This window comes from Rhipicephalus microplus, chromosome 9 (assembly GCF_043290135.1).
Source record: "Rhipicephalus microplus isolate Deutch F79 chromosome 9, USDA_Rmic, whole genome shotgun sequence".
NCBI classification, from domain to species: Eukaryota; Metazoa; Arthropoda; class Arachnida; order Ixodida; family Ixodidae; genus Rhipicephalus; species Rhipicephalus microplus.
Genome location: NC_134708.1, coordinates 18435114 through 18456517, shown reverse-complemented (window position 1 = coordinate 18456517; position 21404 = coordinate 18435114). Strand labels below are relative to the sequence as shown.

The 21404-nt window shown below is 47.1% G+C and overlaps 1 protein-coding gene across 1 annotated transcript in view; it reads left to right on the top strand.

The window, feature by feature from the left end:
- The window catches only part of LOC142771570 (protein MON2 homolog), a 255067-nt gene that overhangs the window by 36545 nt on the left and 197118 nt on the right, over window positions 1-21404 (top strand). The window contains exons 20-25 of the mRNA XM_075873229.1: window positions 3518-3652; window positions 4728-4862; window positions 6183-6323; window positions 6707-6870; window positions 7546-7708; window positions 18214-18483. Coding sequence (XP_075729344.1) covers window positions 3518-3652; window positions 4728-4862; window positions 6183-6323; window positions 6707-6870; window positions 7546-7708; window positions 18214-18483 — 1008 coding nt within the window. The remainder of the gene's footprint in view (window positions 1-3517; window positions 3653-4727; window positions 4863-6182; window positions 6324-6706; window positions 6871-7545; window positions 7709-18213; window positions 18484-21404) is intronic.

Genomic DNA, 21404 nt, shown 5'->3' with positions numbered 1-21404 from the left:
GCTTTGCGGAAAAATGAAAGAATTGTTGAGAGACGCTCAAGGTGAGTTTCGAAAGTTGGCGAAAAAACAATGACGTCATCAAGGTAGCATAAGCAGATTGACCACTTGAAACCGTGAAGAAGAGCGTCCATCAGTCGTTCGAATGTAGCCGGGGCATCGCATAACCCGAACGGCATTACTTTGAACTGATAGAGCTCGTCGGGAGTTATAAATGCCGTCTTTTCACGGTCCAGATCATCAACTGATATCTGCCAGTACTTGGAACGAAGGTCGATGAAAGAGAAATAATTTGCTCCACTAAGGCAGTCAAGAGCGTCATCTATCCGCAGCAGAGGATACACGTCTTTTTTTGTAACCATGTTAAGATTTCTGTAGTCGACACAGAAGCGCCAGCTGTTATCCTTCTTTCCCACAAGCACAACGGACGAAGCCCAAGGACTTGAAGAAGGTTCAATAATGTCTCGGGCAAGCATCTTGTTGACTTCTTGCTGGATCACGTGGCGCTCGGTGGAGGAAACCTGATAGGGTCGCCGGTGTACTGGATTTGCATCACCGGTGTTGATCCGATGCTTTACGACGGTTGTTTGACCTAGGGGTCGGTCGCAGAGATCAAAGACGTCTTGATAGGACGCAAGAAGGCCACAAAGCGCAGACACATGCTCGCCCGGGAGATCAGAGGCAATCATTCCAGTTATGCAGTCTAGTGTACTGCGCGACTGAATACTTGCAGATGACAGTGTGTCCTCTGTTAAGGCCGATATGTGATAGTCGCCGGCCGGGGCAAGGGTTGCAAGGGATATTCCTCGTGGCAGCACTTCAGAGCAAACTCCAAAGTTCACAATAGGGAGACATGCAACGTTGTCCTTCATTGTGATGATGGTGTGGGGGAACGCAACATTGAGCGAACAGAGCACTGTAGGATTAGGTGAAATGACATAATCGCCGTCAGCCACAGGTGGATCAGAAGAAACGTCGATATACGTCACAGTTCGACAAGATAGCCGAACAAAGTCGGCGGAGTATAGCTTTGGTGGCGTAGGATCAGGAGGGTCAACGGTGTGTGGTAGGACAAGCTGAACAACACCAGCAGAACAGTCAATTAGGGCGGAATGCTCCGACAGAAAATCGAGTCTCAAAATGATGTCATGTGGGCAGTGGTCCAGTACGTAAAACACAACAGTTGTATGACGTCCAGCAACAGTGACACGGGCGGCACACATCCCGGTGACCGCTGGTGTTGCACCATCAGCTACTCGGACACGAGTGATCGGAGCAGGAGTGAGCACTTTCTTGAGTCGAGCACAAAGGCTGGAGTTCATGACTGATATGTGAGCGCCGGTGTCAATGAGTGCTGCCACAGAAGTACCGTCAACATTTACTTTAATCAAGTTGTTGTGTCCGGGTATCGTGTGTAGAGGAATTTCGGGTCGGGTCGTCGAAGCAGGCTTACCTCTAGGAGCTGCGCCCGTGAGTTTTCCGAGGACTGGTAGTAGAAGGGTGAGGGGGAGCGACGTCGGTTAGTTGAGCGGGACATGCGTCCAGAGGGCGACGGGGAGCGCTTGGTTGGGCGGGTTTGGATGGCGAAGCATCATCTTGTGCCGTGTAGATTGGCATCGGAGAGCCAGCAGGTGGGCGTCGGGTGTTGGCATAATGCGACCATGGCTGCCAACCCCAGGAAGTGCGGCAATGACGTGAAATATGGCCGACTCGTGCACTGTTGAAGCAGATCCGCCTGTGATCGGAAGTTCGCTATTCTGCCGGGTTCCGGTAACGTGGGCGGTTGTTCGGTTCGCGGGACATATTAGGTGTACTGGGCAGTCGGTAGTCAGGTCGGTTAACGGGGCATAGCGTCTGAAGTCCGACGTTGGCCAGTTCCTGGCGTACAACACTCTTGATCAAAGAAATCGTGGCGCGAGAGTCGTCAGGGGCCTGGACTTGGTCAGACAGGGGAGATGCTGCCTCGATTTCGTGGCGCACGATGCACACGATATTGTCGGAAGCAGCACGGGCTGGTGGCAAACGGGCATCCTTGCAGGTAGATGTTGTAGCCGTGTTGGAAAGACGTGAGAAAAGTGGAATGATACGGCAACTTTTCGCGTCTTCAAAGCGTCGGCATTCATTAATAACGTCGTCTACGGTCGATTAGTTTCGAAATACGAGGAGATTGAAGGCGTCATCGGCGATTCCTTTGAGGATGAGCGCGACCTTTTCAGATTCCGGCATCTTGTCATCAACCTTCCGGCAGAGGGCGAGCGCATGTTGTATGTATGTGACGTACGACTCGGTGCAGGACTGGAGTCGGCACGCTAGTTCTTTCTGCGCAGCACGACGACGCCCGATGGGCTTGCCGAAGATATCGATGAGTTTCTGCTTACAGATGTCCCAACTCGTGATATCTTCCTTGTGGTTAGAAAACCAAACTTTAGCTGTACCATCAAGCTAGAAAATAATATTGGCCAGCATGAGCGTCGGATCCCAGTTGTAAAGAGCGCTCACCCTTTCGTACAGCTGAAGCCATTCCTCCACGTCAGTACTGTCACTGCCCGAGAAGGTGCCTGGGTCACGCGGTTGAGTCAGGACGACGGTGCGGTTAGTAGCAGCTAGATGCGGTGCTGTTGGTTGCTGCGTAGTTGGACGAAGCACGGTTGGGGTAGTCTCCGAAGAATCCTCATGCTCGTCTTGATCAGGCATCGCACAGGCAGCCAAGGAACGTCCGCTGCGTAGAATCGTCGTGGTTTTGATTGTGGGAAGACTCGCACTCTCCACCAAAATGTTACGGGGAGAAAGCGTCTGAAAAAATACCTTCACTTTTAGTAAACAGGTAGGCATACAATATGGAGCCCGGTCTGCGCGAGCTCGCCCTAAACATCGTTCTCTTTTCTACAATGTTCATTTGTAGCACCCCGTAGCAATATATTTATCATATTAGTAAATCACTTTTTTGCAGTTCTAATAATGCGAAGCTTAGCACAAGAAGATGCTTGGTAAGCGAGAAAATGCACCAAAAGGAAGTGCTAGCGGCGAAGACGCCTCGAAGTTCTCACACCAATCACCGCAACTTCATAGATATTCATGATATCTGCTTGCTCTTATATCATTAATAATCGGTTAAAATTATGTAAATTGCCCTCTGATGAAGCCAAGTACTGAACATACCAAGTTTCAAGAAATTTCGTTGTGCCACTGTCGCCAAAATACAAAAAATGCACTTTCAAAGTCGTAACGTCACATGCAGAGTAGAGATATTGGTGTGAAACTTGTGGAAAAACGAGACCTTGACCCTAATGTTATTCTTTATTATTAAAGCAGCGATGATTGAATTAACCACATTAAAGTTTTTATTGTAAAATTTATCAATATAAACAGACTAATTGCTTTTCTTTAGTACCTCTTGAGCATCAGGTGGTTAAAATCAATTAAAGCGTGCTGTACTATGTTGGAAAAAAATGGTTTGTTTGTCTTAGTGAGTTTTTTGTATGCAGTCAACGTCCGCACATATTGTCCTACTTTCGTGCAGGTGCTGTTCCCCTTGCTGGACCGAGTCCGGACGCTATCGGGGTCGGCCTCGACGGAGAAGGTCAACGACATGGGTGGGAACATTCTGATCCACCACTCGCGCAACACCGCTCAGAAGCAGTGGGCCGAGACGCAGGTGAGGATCGAGGCACACTTGAATCGTGTATGAGCTCTAACTTGTAACACACTGCCAGGTTTGATGTAAGACAACGAGAATGATGCATTAACTACTGTGATTTCTCGTTATAACAAAATCGCTTTGCTCAAAATATTGCTTTATTCGAAATTTCTAATGGTCCCGACCTGGACACATGCATATTGAGCTGAATTACTGAATGCGCATGAAGAGCTTAAAATGAAGTGGCAAGCGGAAAAGCTTAGAAAGCAGTGGCGGCCCTTTTGCGCGTGCAGTGTCCATTTGATGCTGCCAACTAACTGCTCTCTTTAAAGCACAGAACAGGCCACAAATGTCCCATGACCACCTAGTAACGGGTACCAAGCGAGTGCAGAGTGCTCCCAGCCGTTTCCTGTGCAGTGAATGGGAGCTGTCAGATGGCATTTGCAGAGGCCTTGTATCTGTTTTGAAAAAACATAATGTGCAGGTTAGTTTGGTCAGGACAAATGTGCCCCCCTTTTTTTACTGGTGTGATACAAAATATTTGAATGTAATTTGAAAGCATTCTCTTCGAACTCGCTTCGAACCTAACATTCACTACTCGCACAAGCTTACACTTTTCGTGCTCAAACGCACCACCTGACATTGAAAAAATAGCTTGTATGTATACTAGGGTCATTAAATGTTGTTCCTAGATATTCTTCAATGGCGTAGATGTGATGGTGCGTGTACACTGATGCTCAAACGATAGTAGTAATAGCAAAAGGGGTGAAAAAACAACAACAAACACTTGTTTTGCAGACTTCATGGCTGCACACTTTTGGGATTATCTCAACGTGGTCATGCAACGTGACACTTTGTGGTCATGCAACGTGAAACAATTAATGATCATGCAATGCACATGTCGCCTGCCGCATTCAGTAAATTTGGTGCATGCTTTTGGATCCGTGCGGCAGGCCTTATGATTGTGTAATTCAAGATGCTTTTTCGGCACCTGAATAAAGTTCTGCTCTTCTGAATACGTTGTGTTTTGACTTCCTCGTAATTGTGGTCCAAAAATATTTGAGACTGCATGTTTTTCTTCGTTTCGCCCTAGGTGTTGACGCTGTCGGGTGTTGCAAGAGTGTTTCACGTCAAGCGCGAAGTGCTCCACACGCTGGGTGACTTCCCGCGTGCGTGGGCGCTCCTCCTTGAGTTCATTGAGAACTCGGCCCTGAGCAAGAACAATGAGGTGAGCATGAACATTTTGCAGAACAGGCTCGCATGTTTCGGTTTAATGGAACCAGCAAAGCAATGTTTTGTGTTCAATGCACTGTTGCGGCTCTTATTCAATGTCCTTTTATTTGTTGTACTGTCAGCCGCAAAACTTGCGGGATCTGCAGTGTGTGGCGGAGCAACAAAAAACTGCATCACTGCATCACCTACTGTTACCCAGCGAGTGTTGAGGCTATCGGCCACGGCCTGCGTGATAAGATCTGGCAATGGTGCATTGTCTAAACGCGCCATTGCTAATTGCCGAGGCCGTTACTCTCAACACTCGGCGCGTTACTGATGCAGCGATGCAGTTTTTTGTTGCTGTGCCACGCGCTGCAGATCCCGCAAACTTTTGTAGTCGAAAGTACCTGGTTGAAGCTCTAGTGTTGTGATAGTTAGTACTAATGTTGAAGGAAAAGTTGAATTAAGTTGCCGTACTTAATGAGCCGGAATAAAGTTACCTCTTGCATAGTAATGCCAACACAAATTCGTAGCAATTCTCCTGACTTTTGCTTCTTTTATATGCAGCAGCTTGTCTACTAAGATACAACATTTAATTCAGTTCTTACCTAGCTTAGATAAAGGAGTCATAGATGAATGAATGCAGGCATCATGCCTGGTAAATAAATTTTATTTCTAGTTAGATTCTGTTTATAGTCAAGGTGGACGATTGGGCGAGTTGGTGATGCATGATCGACGTATGTAACTGCGCGGTAGTAAACACGGACGACAAGAAGAAACAAGGACAAGCGCAGTCTGTTTATAGACCTCGAAGCACTACATCACTGCAAAGCTTCTTTCTTCCGTGTGACAGTATTATCTTTACTGCTTACTGTGAATATCAGCATTAATGTGTGCTATGAATATTGTGGTTTAGGCTGGAACTTGTGATAAGAATACTTTAATTGAAGAAATGTTTGATATTATGCATTTATTACTCATCTAAAAAAGTAATGCTATGAACATGTTATGAGTCCGTGTGAATGTAAATGCAACAGGCGTAATTTCAAACAAAGTTTGTAGTACGCATGCAAAAAAGTAAATATTGCATATGTTTCAACATAGTCTTGTAGAAAAATTTTAGAAGTACCATATGCATAAAAAAAACAATGGTACAACAGCAGCAACAAAAGCAACAACAAAAGCGACGTGAGTGCAACTTGGGGGCTGATAATTCGAAAATTTGCGCTAGAAATGTCTTCGATGCACTATTGTCACACGTATGTCTCGTATATGTTTTTGTACGTGGAAGTTCATACTGAACCAAGTTCATGCACATTGTCATTTTATTTCCCAGGTGTCGCTTTCAGCGCTGAAGAGCTTTCAGGAGATATTGCATTTGAGTCGTCCTACTGACGGAGCCGGGAATGGTGGCGCCCTCCTGGGGCGATCTGCTGACCCACAGGGAGAAGCGGCCCTCTGGTGTGCTGCCTGGAAGGTACGGATTGACAATTGAGCCGGGGCATGTTGCATTTCCTCAAACTGGGGCATTAAAGGAGCCATGAAAAGTTCGCTCCTAAAGCGACAATGCTGAACCGTTGGCAACCACACGCACTAACTAGGTGACATCAGTCTAAATAGAGTAGATATGCATAAGCGCTTTGCCTCGATAAGTGTTGACGCAGATCTACTCTGCTTAGGCTGACGTCACTTAATTTGTGCATGTGGCTGCCAGTTGTTCTGCATCGTCTCTTTAGGAGTGATCTTTTCACGACACATTTAATTAGAATATCAATAATAGCTAATCATTTCTAGAGTTTTGCATGCCAAAACCTTGAAACAGAGACTTAAAATTCCTTTTTTTGTTCTGAACAACTGCAGGTTTGGTACAACATTGGCATTGAGAGCACCAGGCCTCCCCCGGACGTCGCCGTTGATGACGCACGCTTCTCCAACAGCCTGTCTTTGCTGTACATTCCGTCCCAAGCATTCCTCACCGCACTCGTTCAGATCTTCCCGCACCTGTTCCAGCATATCAAAAATAGGTGAGTCATTTGAGTTGCTCATTGCTCAAGCAGTAAGTAGGCTTGAGGACACAGGAAAGCTATAGTGGCATTTCTTCGTTTGTTTGTGAGATGCTTACTTATTAGAAGAGAAAATCCTAGCTGGGAACTGAATCTCCGATGACATATCTTGGGACTCAGAAAACGCGTTGTTACATCACAATTGAGCTTCTGTAGCTATTACACGAATTCGAGATGCCGTAAAGGTCTTAAGCAGTGTCATTAATAAGCATGGATATCCTAGTAGAAAATTTTCAGGTGTAACAAGATAATTGTAAATTATCATTAGTCTTGTTTTATTTCAGTGAGAATTTTCCCGCTTTAGCAGAAGTTTAAATACAGTTCGAGGCACCATTTGTCGTGGCTAAGAAAGTACTTGGGGGTTTCCAACTGTGGAATGGCCCTCATAAACAACTTAAAAGTGGCAAAAAGTGAATGCATCTTTGAGGTTTGGCTAATGGCTTGACTAATAGCTACTTTTAAATCTTTCTGGTGTCCATGAATTGACTTTTGCAATGCCGGAATGCTTGGCCGTGAGTCGGAGAATGCTTGGCCATGATTTAGAATGAATTGTCATGCAATGGTCTAGTGCTGTCACTGTGGTCAACTTACACTAACACGAGATGTTTTTTTTTTTTCATGTCTTTGGGTTACCAGATTCACGGTCTCCGACTTCCAAAAGTTTGCCGCCGTTGTCCAAAACGCTGTCGCTGCACCCGTTCACGGCGATGCCTCGCCCTTCATTTTGCCTACCCTGGCCGAAGTGGTCCTCACGACGTTGCAGGAGTCTATTCTCAATGCCATGGACACCCTGCACAAGGTGAGCGTGGTGACTCTCGTCTTCGTTAACATGATGGCGTTAAAGATCTTGTTTCTCGGAAATTCCAATACACTGAAGCCTCGTTATAACAAAGTTGCATATTACACGAAAATAAGTTCGTTATATCTGAAAATTTGTTATCTTTCATTTATTCTGTTACAACTGATACTTCGTTATATGTGGATTCGTTATACTGAGGTTTGAGTTATCAGCATCAGCATCGTTAGCTGTCAGGAAAAAATTGGCACTGCCCGTGAACAAAAATTGGAGATGTATCCAAATAAAAAAAATGACAAAAATCTTTGGTGGCAGGGGGATTCTAACTCAGAACTTGTGCATGGCCAGCAGGTGTTCAACCTAAGAGGCACACTCGTGCTCGAAACTGCTTCCGAAAAAACTTCTATTTGAATGTCGCCCTATGCTCTGCAAGCATGGAATGTTGTGTGGTGGAAGCGTAGGATTGTGCCAGGGGTCAATACGTGTTCCACTGCACATCAAGTGAGAGGTTTTGTAGGACCACCCCTTACAAAGCACTGAGACACATTTAACCCATATATTCCCAAACTTGAGAAAATTAACAAAACTAATTTATTTTCCCAAAATGAGTGCTTCTACAACCTCAGAAAACAGAGTAAGGCTTTCATTTGAAAAAAAGATCTCTTTCAAACAATGATTTGGAGCCGTCCTGTATGTAGGACACCCATGTTTGACACACCGTGAACAAAAACATTAACGCCTATTGTTGTCATACAAAAGTTACTGCACACCCAATAACTGATAAACAATCGACAAAAATATCAGCAGCATCGAGAGCAATTTGACTCTGTATTACTTATTTTTATTTTTTTGCGGTATGGCTATCAGTTACATGCACATGAAATAGCCATTTTGTGACTGCCAGCACATGGCTAATTGTAGCCCAGCGATCACCTAGACTTGCACGTGACGAAAACAGGGCATCATAAACACACCTTAGGTGGCGCTACCTTTTTTTACAGAAAAAAACATTCGAGTTACGCTGAAAAGTTTCAGCGTCCTACATGTAGGACACTGGGCATATATGGGTTAATCATCATCAGCAGCAAGAAACAGCTGCATAAGTGGGCTTACGGATGCATAACGGGTACTTCGTTAATTTCCAAAAAGAATAATTATATCGTAGTGGGCACTTTGAAACTGTACTTGCAGGGGTCATTCCAAGATAGTTTTAAACAGCCCACGTAACTCGCGCATCCTTTTCCTTGCGGCACAGATAAGGTGTCCACTTGAAAGTGAAGCTAGGTTACAGATTGTAAAGATGATGCAAGCAGGGTCCGATTGCACTACTGCATTCTACTCTTGAGGCGATTTTCAAGCAACCTCTATTTTCTTGTATGTTTTGCCTTCTTTACACAGTTGTAGTTTGTTCCTTCCACCTCAGTGAGATGGTATAACATTGTTTGTAATTGTATGTACAGAATACCGTAAAGAACCTGAATATAGGTCGAATTAAAAAAAAATAAATGCAATGAAAAATTCATTATCATCTTAAATACCAATCATTGGCAGAAAAATATGTCAAAGTCCCTCAACATTGGGCAACTGAAGTCAAAAACCTCCATTGCTATCGTGAGCATTAGCAGCGGGGCAGTTAGGCAAGGCTAGGCAAGGCATGCAGTACAGTGTACTAGCAACACCATTTTGCTTCGGTTATGTTTGTCAGTCTGCTGTTTTTCTTTTTTTTCTTTTTCCTTGGCTTGAAATTTTTATTTCTTGGCTGAAATTTTTGGGATCCACATGTAGTTTGGGGCCAAAATTTTCGATCATAAAAATTAGAAAAAAAGTACACTGGGCGATATGCAGGTTATTACGGTAATATTTGTTAGTATGCCAGGACTTGTTAAGAAAAAGTGATAAGAGGATCTAAAACGGTTGGGGTGAGGTGGGCTGATAAGAACTAATGGCATCTTTGACTAGTCAAATAAGGGCACACTGATGTGCCACTTTGCCCAGTCATCATAGCTCCTGCGTACCCTAAGGCACGCCAATGTAATTTGTTAATGCTATAAGTGCCTAGACAAAGCAGCCTCTCCATGGATATATTTTTTCTGTGCTCCGTCTCCTCGACTTTTTCTTTTAATTTTTTTGTCTTACCGAACGCTTTTGAACTTGGATGGTAAAGATAATCGAGTGCCGTCCCCACAATGTCTCTCAAGGAATGCATGTTGCTTTGATCATCGTTACCAGCCTAACTGCACCCACTGCAGGGCGAAGGCCTCTCCCATGTTTTGTCAGCGAGCCCAGTCCTGTGCTTTCTGCGCACAAGCCGTTACCCACGTTAACTTTTATCTCATGTGCTCACCTAACTTTCTGCCTCTCCCTCACGCTCTTGGCTTCTATTGAAATCCGCTCTGTTACTGGCAAAGGCCATTGGTTATCTTGCCTATGCATTACTTGCCCTGCGCAAGCCCATGTATTCAACTCAGTTTGGAATACCGTATATACTCGTGTAAGGGCCGCACTTTTTTTTCGAAAATTTTGCTAGGTGCGGCCCTTACACGAATCAGGCCGATTTAGTACAGGCAGTACAGGCCAAAGGTCTGTACTGTTTATGCAACAGTAGCAGAGTGCAAGAGTCACAAATGACATGCCAGAAATGTTTTTATTCGGATTCCATTTCGCTGTCCTCGTTCTCGGAGGAGCTCGCCTCGGCGTCCGCGTCTTCCCAGAGACGGTCATCTTCGGTGCCGTTCATGGAGTTCGAAATTCCCGTTACCTTGAAGCTTTTAGCAACTACTTCTACTGACATGGCACGCCACGCATTCAAAATCCATTCACACACCTGTTGGAGCGACGCCCGCTTCAGCCGTCCTGTAGGGGTCTTCTCGTGGACGCCTCCAGCCATCCATTCAGAGTAACATCGGCGAAATTCCACTTTGAATGGTCTGTTGACGCATACGTCGAGCGGCTGCAGCACACTCGTCAGGCCACCGGGAATGACGGCCAAGTCCGTACGAGTTGCGGCAACTCGGTTCTTGACGCGGTCGGTCAAGTGGCCCCTAAAGCTGTCCAAAACAAGGAGGGCTTTCCGTTGTAACAGCCCTCCAGGTCTGTTTGCCCAGACGGTCTTAATCCAGTCAACGACCAGTTCCTCGGACATCCAGCCCTTCTCTTGCGCACGTACGACGATTCCCTGAGGGAACTTCTCTTTTGGGAGAGTCTTCCTTTTAAATACGACGTACGGCGGAAGCCTCCTGCCGTCTGCCGTGATGCACAACATCACAGTGCACCTTTGGCGTTCTGCACCAGTCGTGCGCACAGACACACTTTTCGCACCTTTTAAATCCACTGTGGTGCTTTCCGGTGCATCGAACCACACAGGTGTCTGGTCCGCATTCCCAATTTGGGACAGGTCGTATTCATGCTCCCTCCTGAGAGCATTCACGAAGCGATGAAACTTAATGACGTGGTCTTCGTACTCGCGCGGCAGTTTTTGGCAAATCGTCGTTCGGCGCCGAATAGAAAGCTGGTTACGGTTCATAAACCGCGTAGCCCAGCCCCGACTTGCCTTGAATTGTGCCGGGGGTATTTCCATGTGGCGAGCGATGCTGAGGGCTTTGACGCGTATCATGTCAGTCGATACGGCGTAGCCGTCCCTTCGTGTGTCGACGACGTAGTTGACGAGCTCGCTTTCGAGTTGCGGGTACTTGCACTTTTTCCCGCGAAACGCCTTTCGGCTCCTGTTAGTAGCGGCGAGGGCATCTTTCTGATTCATCCAGTAACGCACGCGCTTCTCATCGACGTCGTACTTTCGTCCAGCTTCCCGCTTCCCGTGCTCCTCGGCATAGTCAATCACTTGCAGCTTAAATGCTGCAGTGAATGATCTCAGATGCCGGCCCATCGTCCGTCACGTGCGCTGGCTTCTGCAGGGTTCACTACAACCAACAAAGTGACACCGACGACACCGATCTGAAGTCGCGCTGCCAACGTATCGACACGATGCTAGGAACGATGCCAACAAAGAGGCCGCACAAGGCAAATATGGCGGCGCGCTGTCAACAGCGTGGTCGGCGCGTCGGCGGAAGTAGAATAAAAGCGGAAAAGCGTGCAGCGCCATCTGGCTGTAAATGAACTAACTACACTTTTCTGGCGGGACATTTTGAACTTTTGTTTTTTTTTTTTTCGAAATATCCGCTTTCAAAGTTGGGGTGCGGCCCTTACACGAGGGCGGCCCTTACACGAGTATATACGGTAGGATGTGATTATTGTACATTTCTTCCCTGACACAATCTGCCCACGTCTTCTTTCTTAACTTACACTTATCATTTTCCTTTCCACGGCCTGCTGATGCTGCCTGATGAAGCAGCACGCAAAGGTCTTCGACACCACAATTACAGACGAACTTATTTCACTAAATTTGATGCAGCTCAGATGACCAAAAGACTTGCGATTGAAGAAAATAACAGACGCTGGAACCTTCCGACGCATCATTATGCCTTCCTTCACTCAATCGACCCCTCTCTGAGAAGAAGACTCTCATTCGAAATTTCTCGCCATCTGGAAACGCTATACCATCGTCTACATCTAAACAGTGCCTCTGTTAACATTTTACGATACCGCTTCGGTCAGTCAGCGAGTCCATATTGCAACAACTGTGGTTCCATCGAAACTGTGGAACATACTGTATATTGTTTGAGTGTAGAGCGTATGCTGATGAGCGTGCGCTTTATGAACATTGCATGCATTCTATAACCGAGATAACTTTCTCCCTTGACTGTGTATTGGGACCTTTAGCCTGCCCCACTTTACAGAGGCGTGCTATAAAGCTTTTGTTTGCGTACCTTGGACAGCATCGGTCAGCTAGACGAGCTGTAGCTGTAGCTTGACACCACGGAAAGACTATTAGCACGTGTCCTCATTCAATGGTCAAAGAGGTGACCTCTTCCTTTCTTTTCTTTTTATTCTATTATCTATATTTACATTTTGTCTTTTTTTTTCTCTCTCTCTTCCTCTTCGTAGTTTCAATCCTCGATCCCCTTCCCCATGCAAAGTAGTAAGTGAGCGAATTTCATATGCCGGCTAAATTCTCTGCATTTCAATAAAGAGTTCTCTCTTTCTCTTTCACGGCCTGCTGCATCGTCCCTATTAGCTGAACCATACCGGTACTTTCCTACGGAGCTGAAATGTGAAGTCTTACAAAGAACTTAAAATGCTTTGATATATTGTTACGACCTCAGTAGGCGTCTGGGGGTTTATTGATACACGGTTCGAGGGACGAGCCGTATCAGCGCAGGCCGATGATGATGATCTTCTTCTTCCACCCTCCTTGCTTCTTTTTCCTTCTTCGTCCGGCACATACGTGGCGTAACATTTCCCCCCTCGCAGACAAAGCGCGCCGCGCGTTTCATACAGTGTCGCGTTGACTGAAAGGCTTCAGGCGAGCGACATGCGTGACCTCTGTCTTTCTGGAGCGTCTCCCGCTAGCTGTAAGACGTGCGATGCGGTAGTCGACTGCGCTCAGGCGGTCAAGGATAACAAAAGGTCCGATGTAGTGCGCGAGCAGTTTTTGGCACAAGCCACGTTTGCGTAAAGGCTTCCACACCAACACGAGATCTCCCGGAATATATGTGGCCTGCCGGTGCTTGCTGTCATAACGAACTTTCGATCTGTCTTGCGAGGCTATTGTACGTAAACGAGCAAGACGACGAGCTTCTTCGGCGAGACAAAGAGTTTCTGCTAGGGAGATTTCTGATTGGTCCCGATCAGAGAAGGAAAATATTGTATCCAGAGTATAACGGGGGGGTCGAACATAGAGGAGGAAGAACGGGCTGTAGCCGGTGGTCTCATGTTGGGAAGTATTAAACGCGTATGTGACGAACGGCAAGACATCGTCCCAGTTCTTGTGGTTCGAAGCAACGTACATAGAAAGCATATTTACCAGTGTTCGAATTGTTCGCTCGACGAGACCATTCGTCTGCGGGTGATAAGGCGTCGAGTGTCTGAGCTCTGAGCCACACATACGGAGAAGTTGTTCGACAACGTCTGCCGTGAATTGACGTCCACGGTCACTTATGATGACGCGAGGGGGCCCATGACGCAGTATGATAGAATGGAGAAGGAAGGACGACACTTGACCAGCAGTCGCGGATGGCAGGGCAGCAGTCTCGCAGTACCGAGTAAGATGGTCAGCACATACCACAATCCATCTGTTGCCTTTCGATGAACGCGGAAAAGGGCCCACCAGGTCAATGCCAATTTGTTCGAACGGAGAACTGGGAGGCGTCACAGGTTGTAGATGTCCGGCCGGAGCTGCTGAGAGAGATTTGTGCGCCTGGCATTGCGCACAACTGGCCACGTACAACTCAACTGACTGGCGCATACGTGGCCAGTAGAAGCGTTCCTGGGTACGATGAAGAGTGCGCGTCGTTCCGAGGTGACCTGAAGTGGCGTCATCATGCATGGCGTACAAAACAGATGACCGTAGTGCCTCTGGAACCACCAGCAGGAAGCGGGAACCGGTGCCGGAGATGGATTTCTTGTACAGTAGACCATCACGGACGCAAAAGCGGCTTTCCGGAGTGGATGCTTGTGCGATCACGAATAACGGATTCAAACTCACGTCCTTCCGCTGCTCAGTTTCAAAGGTGGCCTTATCCGGGAACGCTGGTGCTACGGACGCAATCAGATGATCGAAATCGTCAGCGTCGCAAACTGTAGCATCAACTGGCATCCTTGAAAGGCAGTCTGCGTCCGCGTGTTTCCTGCCGCTCTTGTACGATACCGTGAAGTTGTACTCTTGCAGCCGGAGGGCCCAGCGTGCTAGACGGCCTGACGGATCCCGAAGGTTGATAAGCCAGCACAAAGAATGATGATCCGTAACTACTTGGAAAGGACGACCGTACAGGTATGAGCGGAATCGCTGCACAGCGAAGACGAGTGCAAGGCATTCTTGTTCGGTCACAGTGTAATTGCGTTCCGGCTTACTTAAAGTGCGACTGGCATATGCGATCACGTGTTCCACTTGATTACATCGCTGTATCAGGACTGCACCTATGCCAATGCCGCTTGCGTCGGTGTGAACTTCAGTCGCCGCAGAAGGATCGAAGTGCCGCAGGATAGGCTGCGACGTGAGCAAGAACTTCAGTTGGTTGAAAGAAGTTTCACAGTCAGGAGTCCATTCAAAACTAGCACCTTGGCGGAGAAGACAGGTCAGTGGAAAGGCAACTTCTGCAAAGGCGGGAATAAATCGGCGAAAGTAAGAGCAGAGGCCCAAGAAGCTCCGAAGCTCCTTCACTGAGCCAGGTGGTTTAAAAGCTCTAACAGCCGCTGTCTTATTCGGGTCGGGCCTGATGCCATCCTTGTTGACGAGATGTCCCAGCACCAGTGTTTGTCGAGCTCCGAAATGACACTTCTTTGCATTAAGAACCAAGCCAGCATTTCGAATACATTTCAAAACCAGCTCTACCCTTTCGTTATGTTCACTGAATGTACGCCCGAAGATAACAACGTCGTCAAGATAACACATACAGATGTTCCACTTCAGGCCGCGCAGAATGGTGTCCATGAATCTTTCAAATGTAGCGGGCGCGTTACATAGACCAAAAGGCATCACGTTAAATTCATATAGTCCGTCCGGAGTAACGAAAGCCGTCTTTTCTTTGTCCATTGAATGCACAGGTATTTGCCAATAGCCTGAGCGTAAGTCTATGGACGAAAAGTAGGATGCTGAATGGAGGCAGTCTAGAGCGTCATCAATGCGTGGGAGAGGGTAGACATCTCTCTTTGTGACGGAGTTTAGACGGCGATAGTCCACACAGAATCTCCAGGTACCATCCTTCTTTTTGACTAGAATCACGGGAGCCGCCCAAGGACTCGATGATTCTCGAATGACACCCTTCTGCAGCATATCACGCACTTGTTCATCAATTATCTTGCGCTCAGACGGCGACACTCGGTAGGGTTTCTGGCGGATGGGCTGTGCTGTTCCCGTGTTTATCCTGTGGAGAATCCGAGACGCGGGAATCGAGGGCGCATGGTCATGGGAAAAATCGAAAATCGTCACGTATTTTGACAAAACGTCCAGAAGCATGCGGCGTTTGTCAGTAGTAAGTGACTTGTCGATCATAGGTAAGAGTTTTGAATCGGCCGTAGAAGTATTGGCTGAGGCCCCACCTGGAGCATCACTGAGGGCAGCCACTGCCATCGGTGAGTATGTTTTGAACTTGGCAAGCTTCAGTCCTCCTGGTAGAACCACCGACTCAGCTGAACAGTTTACCGCCCATAGTCCTGTGCGTCCTTGAACGAGTGACACTATGCAATGCGGCACCAATGTGTTCTTCTTAATGCAACTGAGATGAAAGGGCTCCACCAATGCGTCGAACGCACTGTCATTGTTTTCAATGCGTGAAGAGTATACAGGAACACATACTGCAGAGAATGCCGGCACAATGCTATCTTCACTGACCCGGAGCGCACCGTGCTCCCTGTCTGAATTCTCTAATAGTTCTCCAGGGGCAGCATCACATATGTACACCTCTCCATTTCTACAATCAACAGTGGCGCCACACATTCGAAGGAAGTCAATCCCCAGGATTATGTCGTGTGTGCTCCTTGGAAGAATCGTAAACTCTGTGACAAACACTTGATCACCCAAGCACACTTCTGCGGTACAGACACCAATGGGACACAGCGAGTTACCACCAACGCCACAGAATGTTGTTGCCTTCTCCCACAAAAACATCACCTTTTGTCCTAACCGGTGTTTAAAAGCAGCACTCATAATCGAAACTGTAGCACCAGTGTCCACCAAAGCCATCGTACACACACCATCAACAAAAACTTCTACCTTGTTCTTGAACATCAACACAGACGGGGGTATTTCGTTTTGCAGCAAGTCACCAGCGACCTCACCCCCATCGGCCGCACTGTTTAGTTTTCCTGGTGTGGTGACGATGGGCGGCGCCGTGGCGATGGAGACCGGTGGGATCGAGGCGCAGGAGGTGGCGTCACACTTCGATCAGAGGCAGGGGAGTTATTGCGCCAGTGTCCGTGCCAGGAGCTGCTGCCGGGTCTTGAGTCGGTGGGCCAGTGTCCTTGAAAAGGTGGGACAGCAGGTTTATCGGTCAAGCTTGTCCACTGATCATAGCGTGGTATGCGCGAACGATCGCAATACCTCGATATGTGACCAGTCAGACCACAGTTGTAGCACACAGGCGCAGGACGAGGTCGTCGCCGTTCTTCGAAGTGTTCACGTCTGCGAGCGTTCGCGTAAGCCCGAGACTCAATGAAATCAGTTGTCGGTGGGTGGTATGAGCGTACGGAACGGAAACGTTGAGGGTACTGTGATCGCTCGTAAAAAGCCGGACTTGACTGCTGAATACGCCGAGGCCCTGCAACCTCCGTTGCGTTGACGGATGGATGTTCATAAACTGTAAGCTGTGGGGCAGTGGTGTCCTGCGGGAAATAGGATGGAGACGTGGCAGCTGCCCGTTCACGTGTCATTTCGCCATGTCTGAGTAACTCTTCCCGAACAATTTGGCGGATGGTTGCCGAAAGGTCAACAGTTGAGGCCGCTTCTATGCTGGCTACTGAGGTGACATTTGCCAGACGACCAAACTTAGGCGCTATTCTGCGCTGCTTCAGGGTTTCAAACGTGCGGCAGTGCCGTACAACGTCAGACACTGAAGTCAGGCTTTCCCTGCTAATAAGGAAGTTGTAAACATCTTCTGCAATTCCCTTCAGCAAATGCCCCACCTTGTCCTCTTCCGACATGCTGGAATCGACTTCCCTACACAGCCTCAAAATCTCTTCAGTATACACGGTGCAGGTCTCACCGGATAGCTGGGCCCTCTGTGCAAGGCTCTGCTCGGCAAGCTTCTTTTTTGCAGCTGAGTTGCCGAAACACTTCTTGATTTCTTCAACAAAGCGTTCCCATGTTGTCAGAATATCTTCATGGTTCTCATACCAAACGAGGGCAACATCAGTGAGGTAGAAAACAACGCGTGACAGTTGGGAGGCAGCATCCCATTTGTTGCAGTTGCTTACTCGCTTGAAATGTTTGAGCCATGAGTCCACGTCGTCGTTGGCCCTCCCGGAGAAGGTTCGTGGCTCTCTGTGATACGGCCAAGAACTGCTGGGGACTGGTTCCCGAGCTTCTGTTTCGTCAGGCATGATGGCCAAAGAAGGAGGCAGGCCGGCGAGGCGACGACTCCGGCGAAATCCGAGGGGTAGCGGTCCCGTCGTTGGTTCCTATACCCAGCACCTTCCACCACTCTGTTACGACCTCAGTAGGCGTCTGGGGGTTTATTGATACACGGTTCGAGGGACGAGCCGTATCAGCGCAGGCCGATGATGATGATCTTCTTCTTCCACCCTCCTTGCTTCTTTTTCCTTCTTCGTCCGGCACATACGTGGCGTAACAATATCAAACTGTTTCAATCACTTAAATGCACAGTTACCCACTGTGCCTGCAATTTTATCTATCAATTGATCAATCAATCTACCAGTTTGTCGAATCTTTTTTTCAGGAAGCGCTTGCAGGTCCCGACAACCTGCAGGCCATGGTGCCGTCCATCTTCGGCCAGCTGTTGAGTTTTGCGTGCTACGCCTGCCAGGCGCCGGCGTACGGGAAGCTGCAGATGCGCTCCGGTGGTGTGGCCCCCAAGCACCTGGACTGGGTGACGCTCAGCTTTGTGCCATTCGGGGAGCGTGCCATGGAGATGGCCGTGTCCCTCTACGTGCAGACGGCGCAGCGACCGGTCGTCATGCAGGCCGACATCCTCCACGCCATCGTCAAGGTCAGAGCCGATCGTCCAATACCTCGTAGTCTACTCATGTTGCGGGTACTTGTGCTTATAGAAAAAACTTGAGCATACAGTTGCTGCGGTCTACGTATTGATCGTTTCGGGATCACTGCCGGGTGACCTTGGAATACGATGGCCTAGCTCACATGGTAGCCTTTCCAAATTCGCCAAATTACCAGATTTATCCCGGACGTTTCCTAATTTCGAACAATCCTCTTGATTATGCGGGCATGGCCGTAAATTCTTAGAAAGAAACAGTACTGGCACCACCCACGAAAAAGATAATAATTATTGGCAAGGACACCAGTTCTAAAATTTTCTGGTCGCGTGTGGAACATCTAAGCCACTTTTACCACAGTACACCGGCAAGGGGCTTTTAACTGTCATGGCACACAGCGGACCTTGCACTTTAATAAGCGCGAATGCGTGCACCGTATAGTTACAAGCACCTCTATGATCACTGATGTCAAAAACTATACTGACAATTATCCATTAATGATGTTGCTGCGACCTTGAGAAATACTAAATCAATATGTACACCAGAGTTTTTTCGCGGTTTACTTGTTCTACTCGTCCAGCGAATTTTGAGGTCACCAGGTTGGCAAGTGTGCCTTTGCTTTTCAGCCAGTGGCAAAGCTACAAGGCACAGCAGCTGTATGTATAGATAGTCTGCGAAGCGCTAGGTGGTTTGGTGCATTTTTCAAGTATTTTTTGAGGCACGGGAATAACTCGATGCAGTAGTATTCGTTCAGTTGATAGTCAAGCTGTAGAGATTGATGTTGCCAACATGCGGTGACGTTGTCATCACATTTTCGTGGTTGAATACACTCCCTGCTGACCGTGAGTTCTGCTCGAGGCAAGAGGTGTCGATGGGTTCGTGTTTACGAAGATTGCTTCACCAATATCGTTTAACGGTGAAACTGGTAAAGCCTAAGGTAATACGTACAACTGGAAAAAAACTGTTGTAAACGGTGTGTGTTCCCTAGAATTAGGATAAATCCAACTACTCAAGACTGGTCTACTAAAAAGTGAAGAATGCAGCAGCTAGCCCAAAAAATGACTGCAAAGCAACGCTGGCGAGCCGAAGACGCCGTGTACGTACAACAAGAGAACACTCAGGAAGGGGAAAGGCAATGGCGGTTTCGGAGAAGACCCCGAAGCAATGGAAGCCCCTTCGCAACGCCGACGTTCCTGTAGATCTCTGGAGCTTCAACAACTCTGGAGCCTCTGAAGCTTGACAACCAAGTCATGTCTGTGATTGTGGTTTGACTTGAAGGCGCTGAGAATCAATGGAGAAACAACTTTGCATCGTCTAGATAAAGCCTAGGAACAACCTTAAAGCAACTAGATTAGACTTGGGAATCGTACAGCTTCACTGTGCCAAGCCTCGCACGAATTTGCGCGAGCTTCACCCATTTTTTTTTTTCTTTGGCGATTTTGTACTTTGGGAACGACACGATTTGTAGCACAAAACCTGAAAAGACTGCGAAACACGCAGGTCTTAAAAGAAAGCTGACACTGCACTCACAGCTGTTTTATTTGGCACGAAGCTTGTTTCGTACGCAAATCTTGCTCACACATTCTTGACATGGTGCAGCACAGAGCTAATGACAAATCAACTTGTTCGTGACAAGCTTGGCCAGCACCTTTTTTTCAGTGCCCAAGCGAGCGCTTTCTTTAGGCTGTCGAGCGCGGGCTCCTCCTCCACTCGCCGCTGCCGCATGGTGGCGCTGCTCGAGTAGATTACGGGATGCTGGCGCTGAATGGCCGCACGTATTAGGAAGCTTGAAAATTCATATTTTCATGCGAATTAATGTGCAGTCATGCTTCTTGACGGCTTCACGGACGCAGGGAGGATGAAAAGTGACACGAACATAGCGGCACGCTGTTTTCACCAAGCTCTGTCAGGCCGTGCTATTGGTTCGATATATGCGTTCGAGTTCTATAGCATTCGCGTTTTATTTTCTTTTTCAAGGAAATGAAACCCCATTATTTGCATGCCTCAGTATATAATACTGCTGTGTACCACTCTGCATATCTGATGAAAAAACAAAAACAAAAACAGATTGTCTTTTTTTTATTTCTCATGGCAGCTAAAAAAAAATACCTTGCAGTCCTCTTATGGATTCACCTGAAACGACTTGTTTGTTTGTTTGTTTGCTTGTTTGTTTGTAGCCTGGAATCAATGGCACATACCCACTCTGGGAGATTAGCCAATAAAACATATAGTATCCTATAGACGGTAACTGCACTATCGCTTACAAAAAAAAAAGAGAAAAAGATGTAGAAAGACGACATTATGAACAGAAAAAAAAAAACATTCAGAGAGTGGGAAAAAAATAAAAGAATCACTGATCTAATAACTATACTTTGATTTTGGGAGCCAACTAGACAGCTGAGTGTGCCAAACCCGATTAATTTGGGATGTATGTCTCATATTTATTGACTTTCCGACTCTTATTTTTTTTTTTAAGTACTTGTTGAAGGGGGCCCTATGTTGAAATACGTTTGGTGTCTGGAATGAAATTGCAAACCGCACCAAATACATCTCTGTGGTGATTTTCTGAAATGAAGACACCAAAATTTAGAACAGTTTCTGTGGATAAACTTAAACCTAGCTTTGCAAATGGAATAGCTAGAAGTCTTTTCCTAATTACTGCGTACTTACGACATGAGACAAAATAATGTTCAATAGTTTCCGATTCTTCGCAGAACAGACAAAGAGGGGAGAGTGTCAGACCAGCTCTGTGTAAATAAAAATTTAATAGGGGAACACGGCACCGGTTTCTGGAGATAAAACTTCAAGTTTTTTCGAAGGACTCTGCTCAGATTTCCATGGAAACTTGAGATGACTGAATGGCAAAAACTATCCCCGTTTTCTTTTATAGATTATGAGTAGTGGCGGCTGAATACTA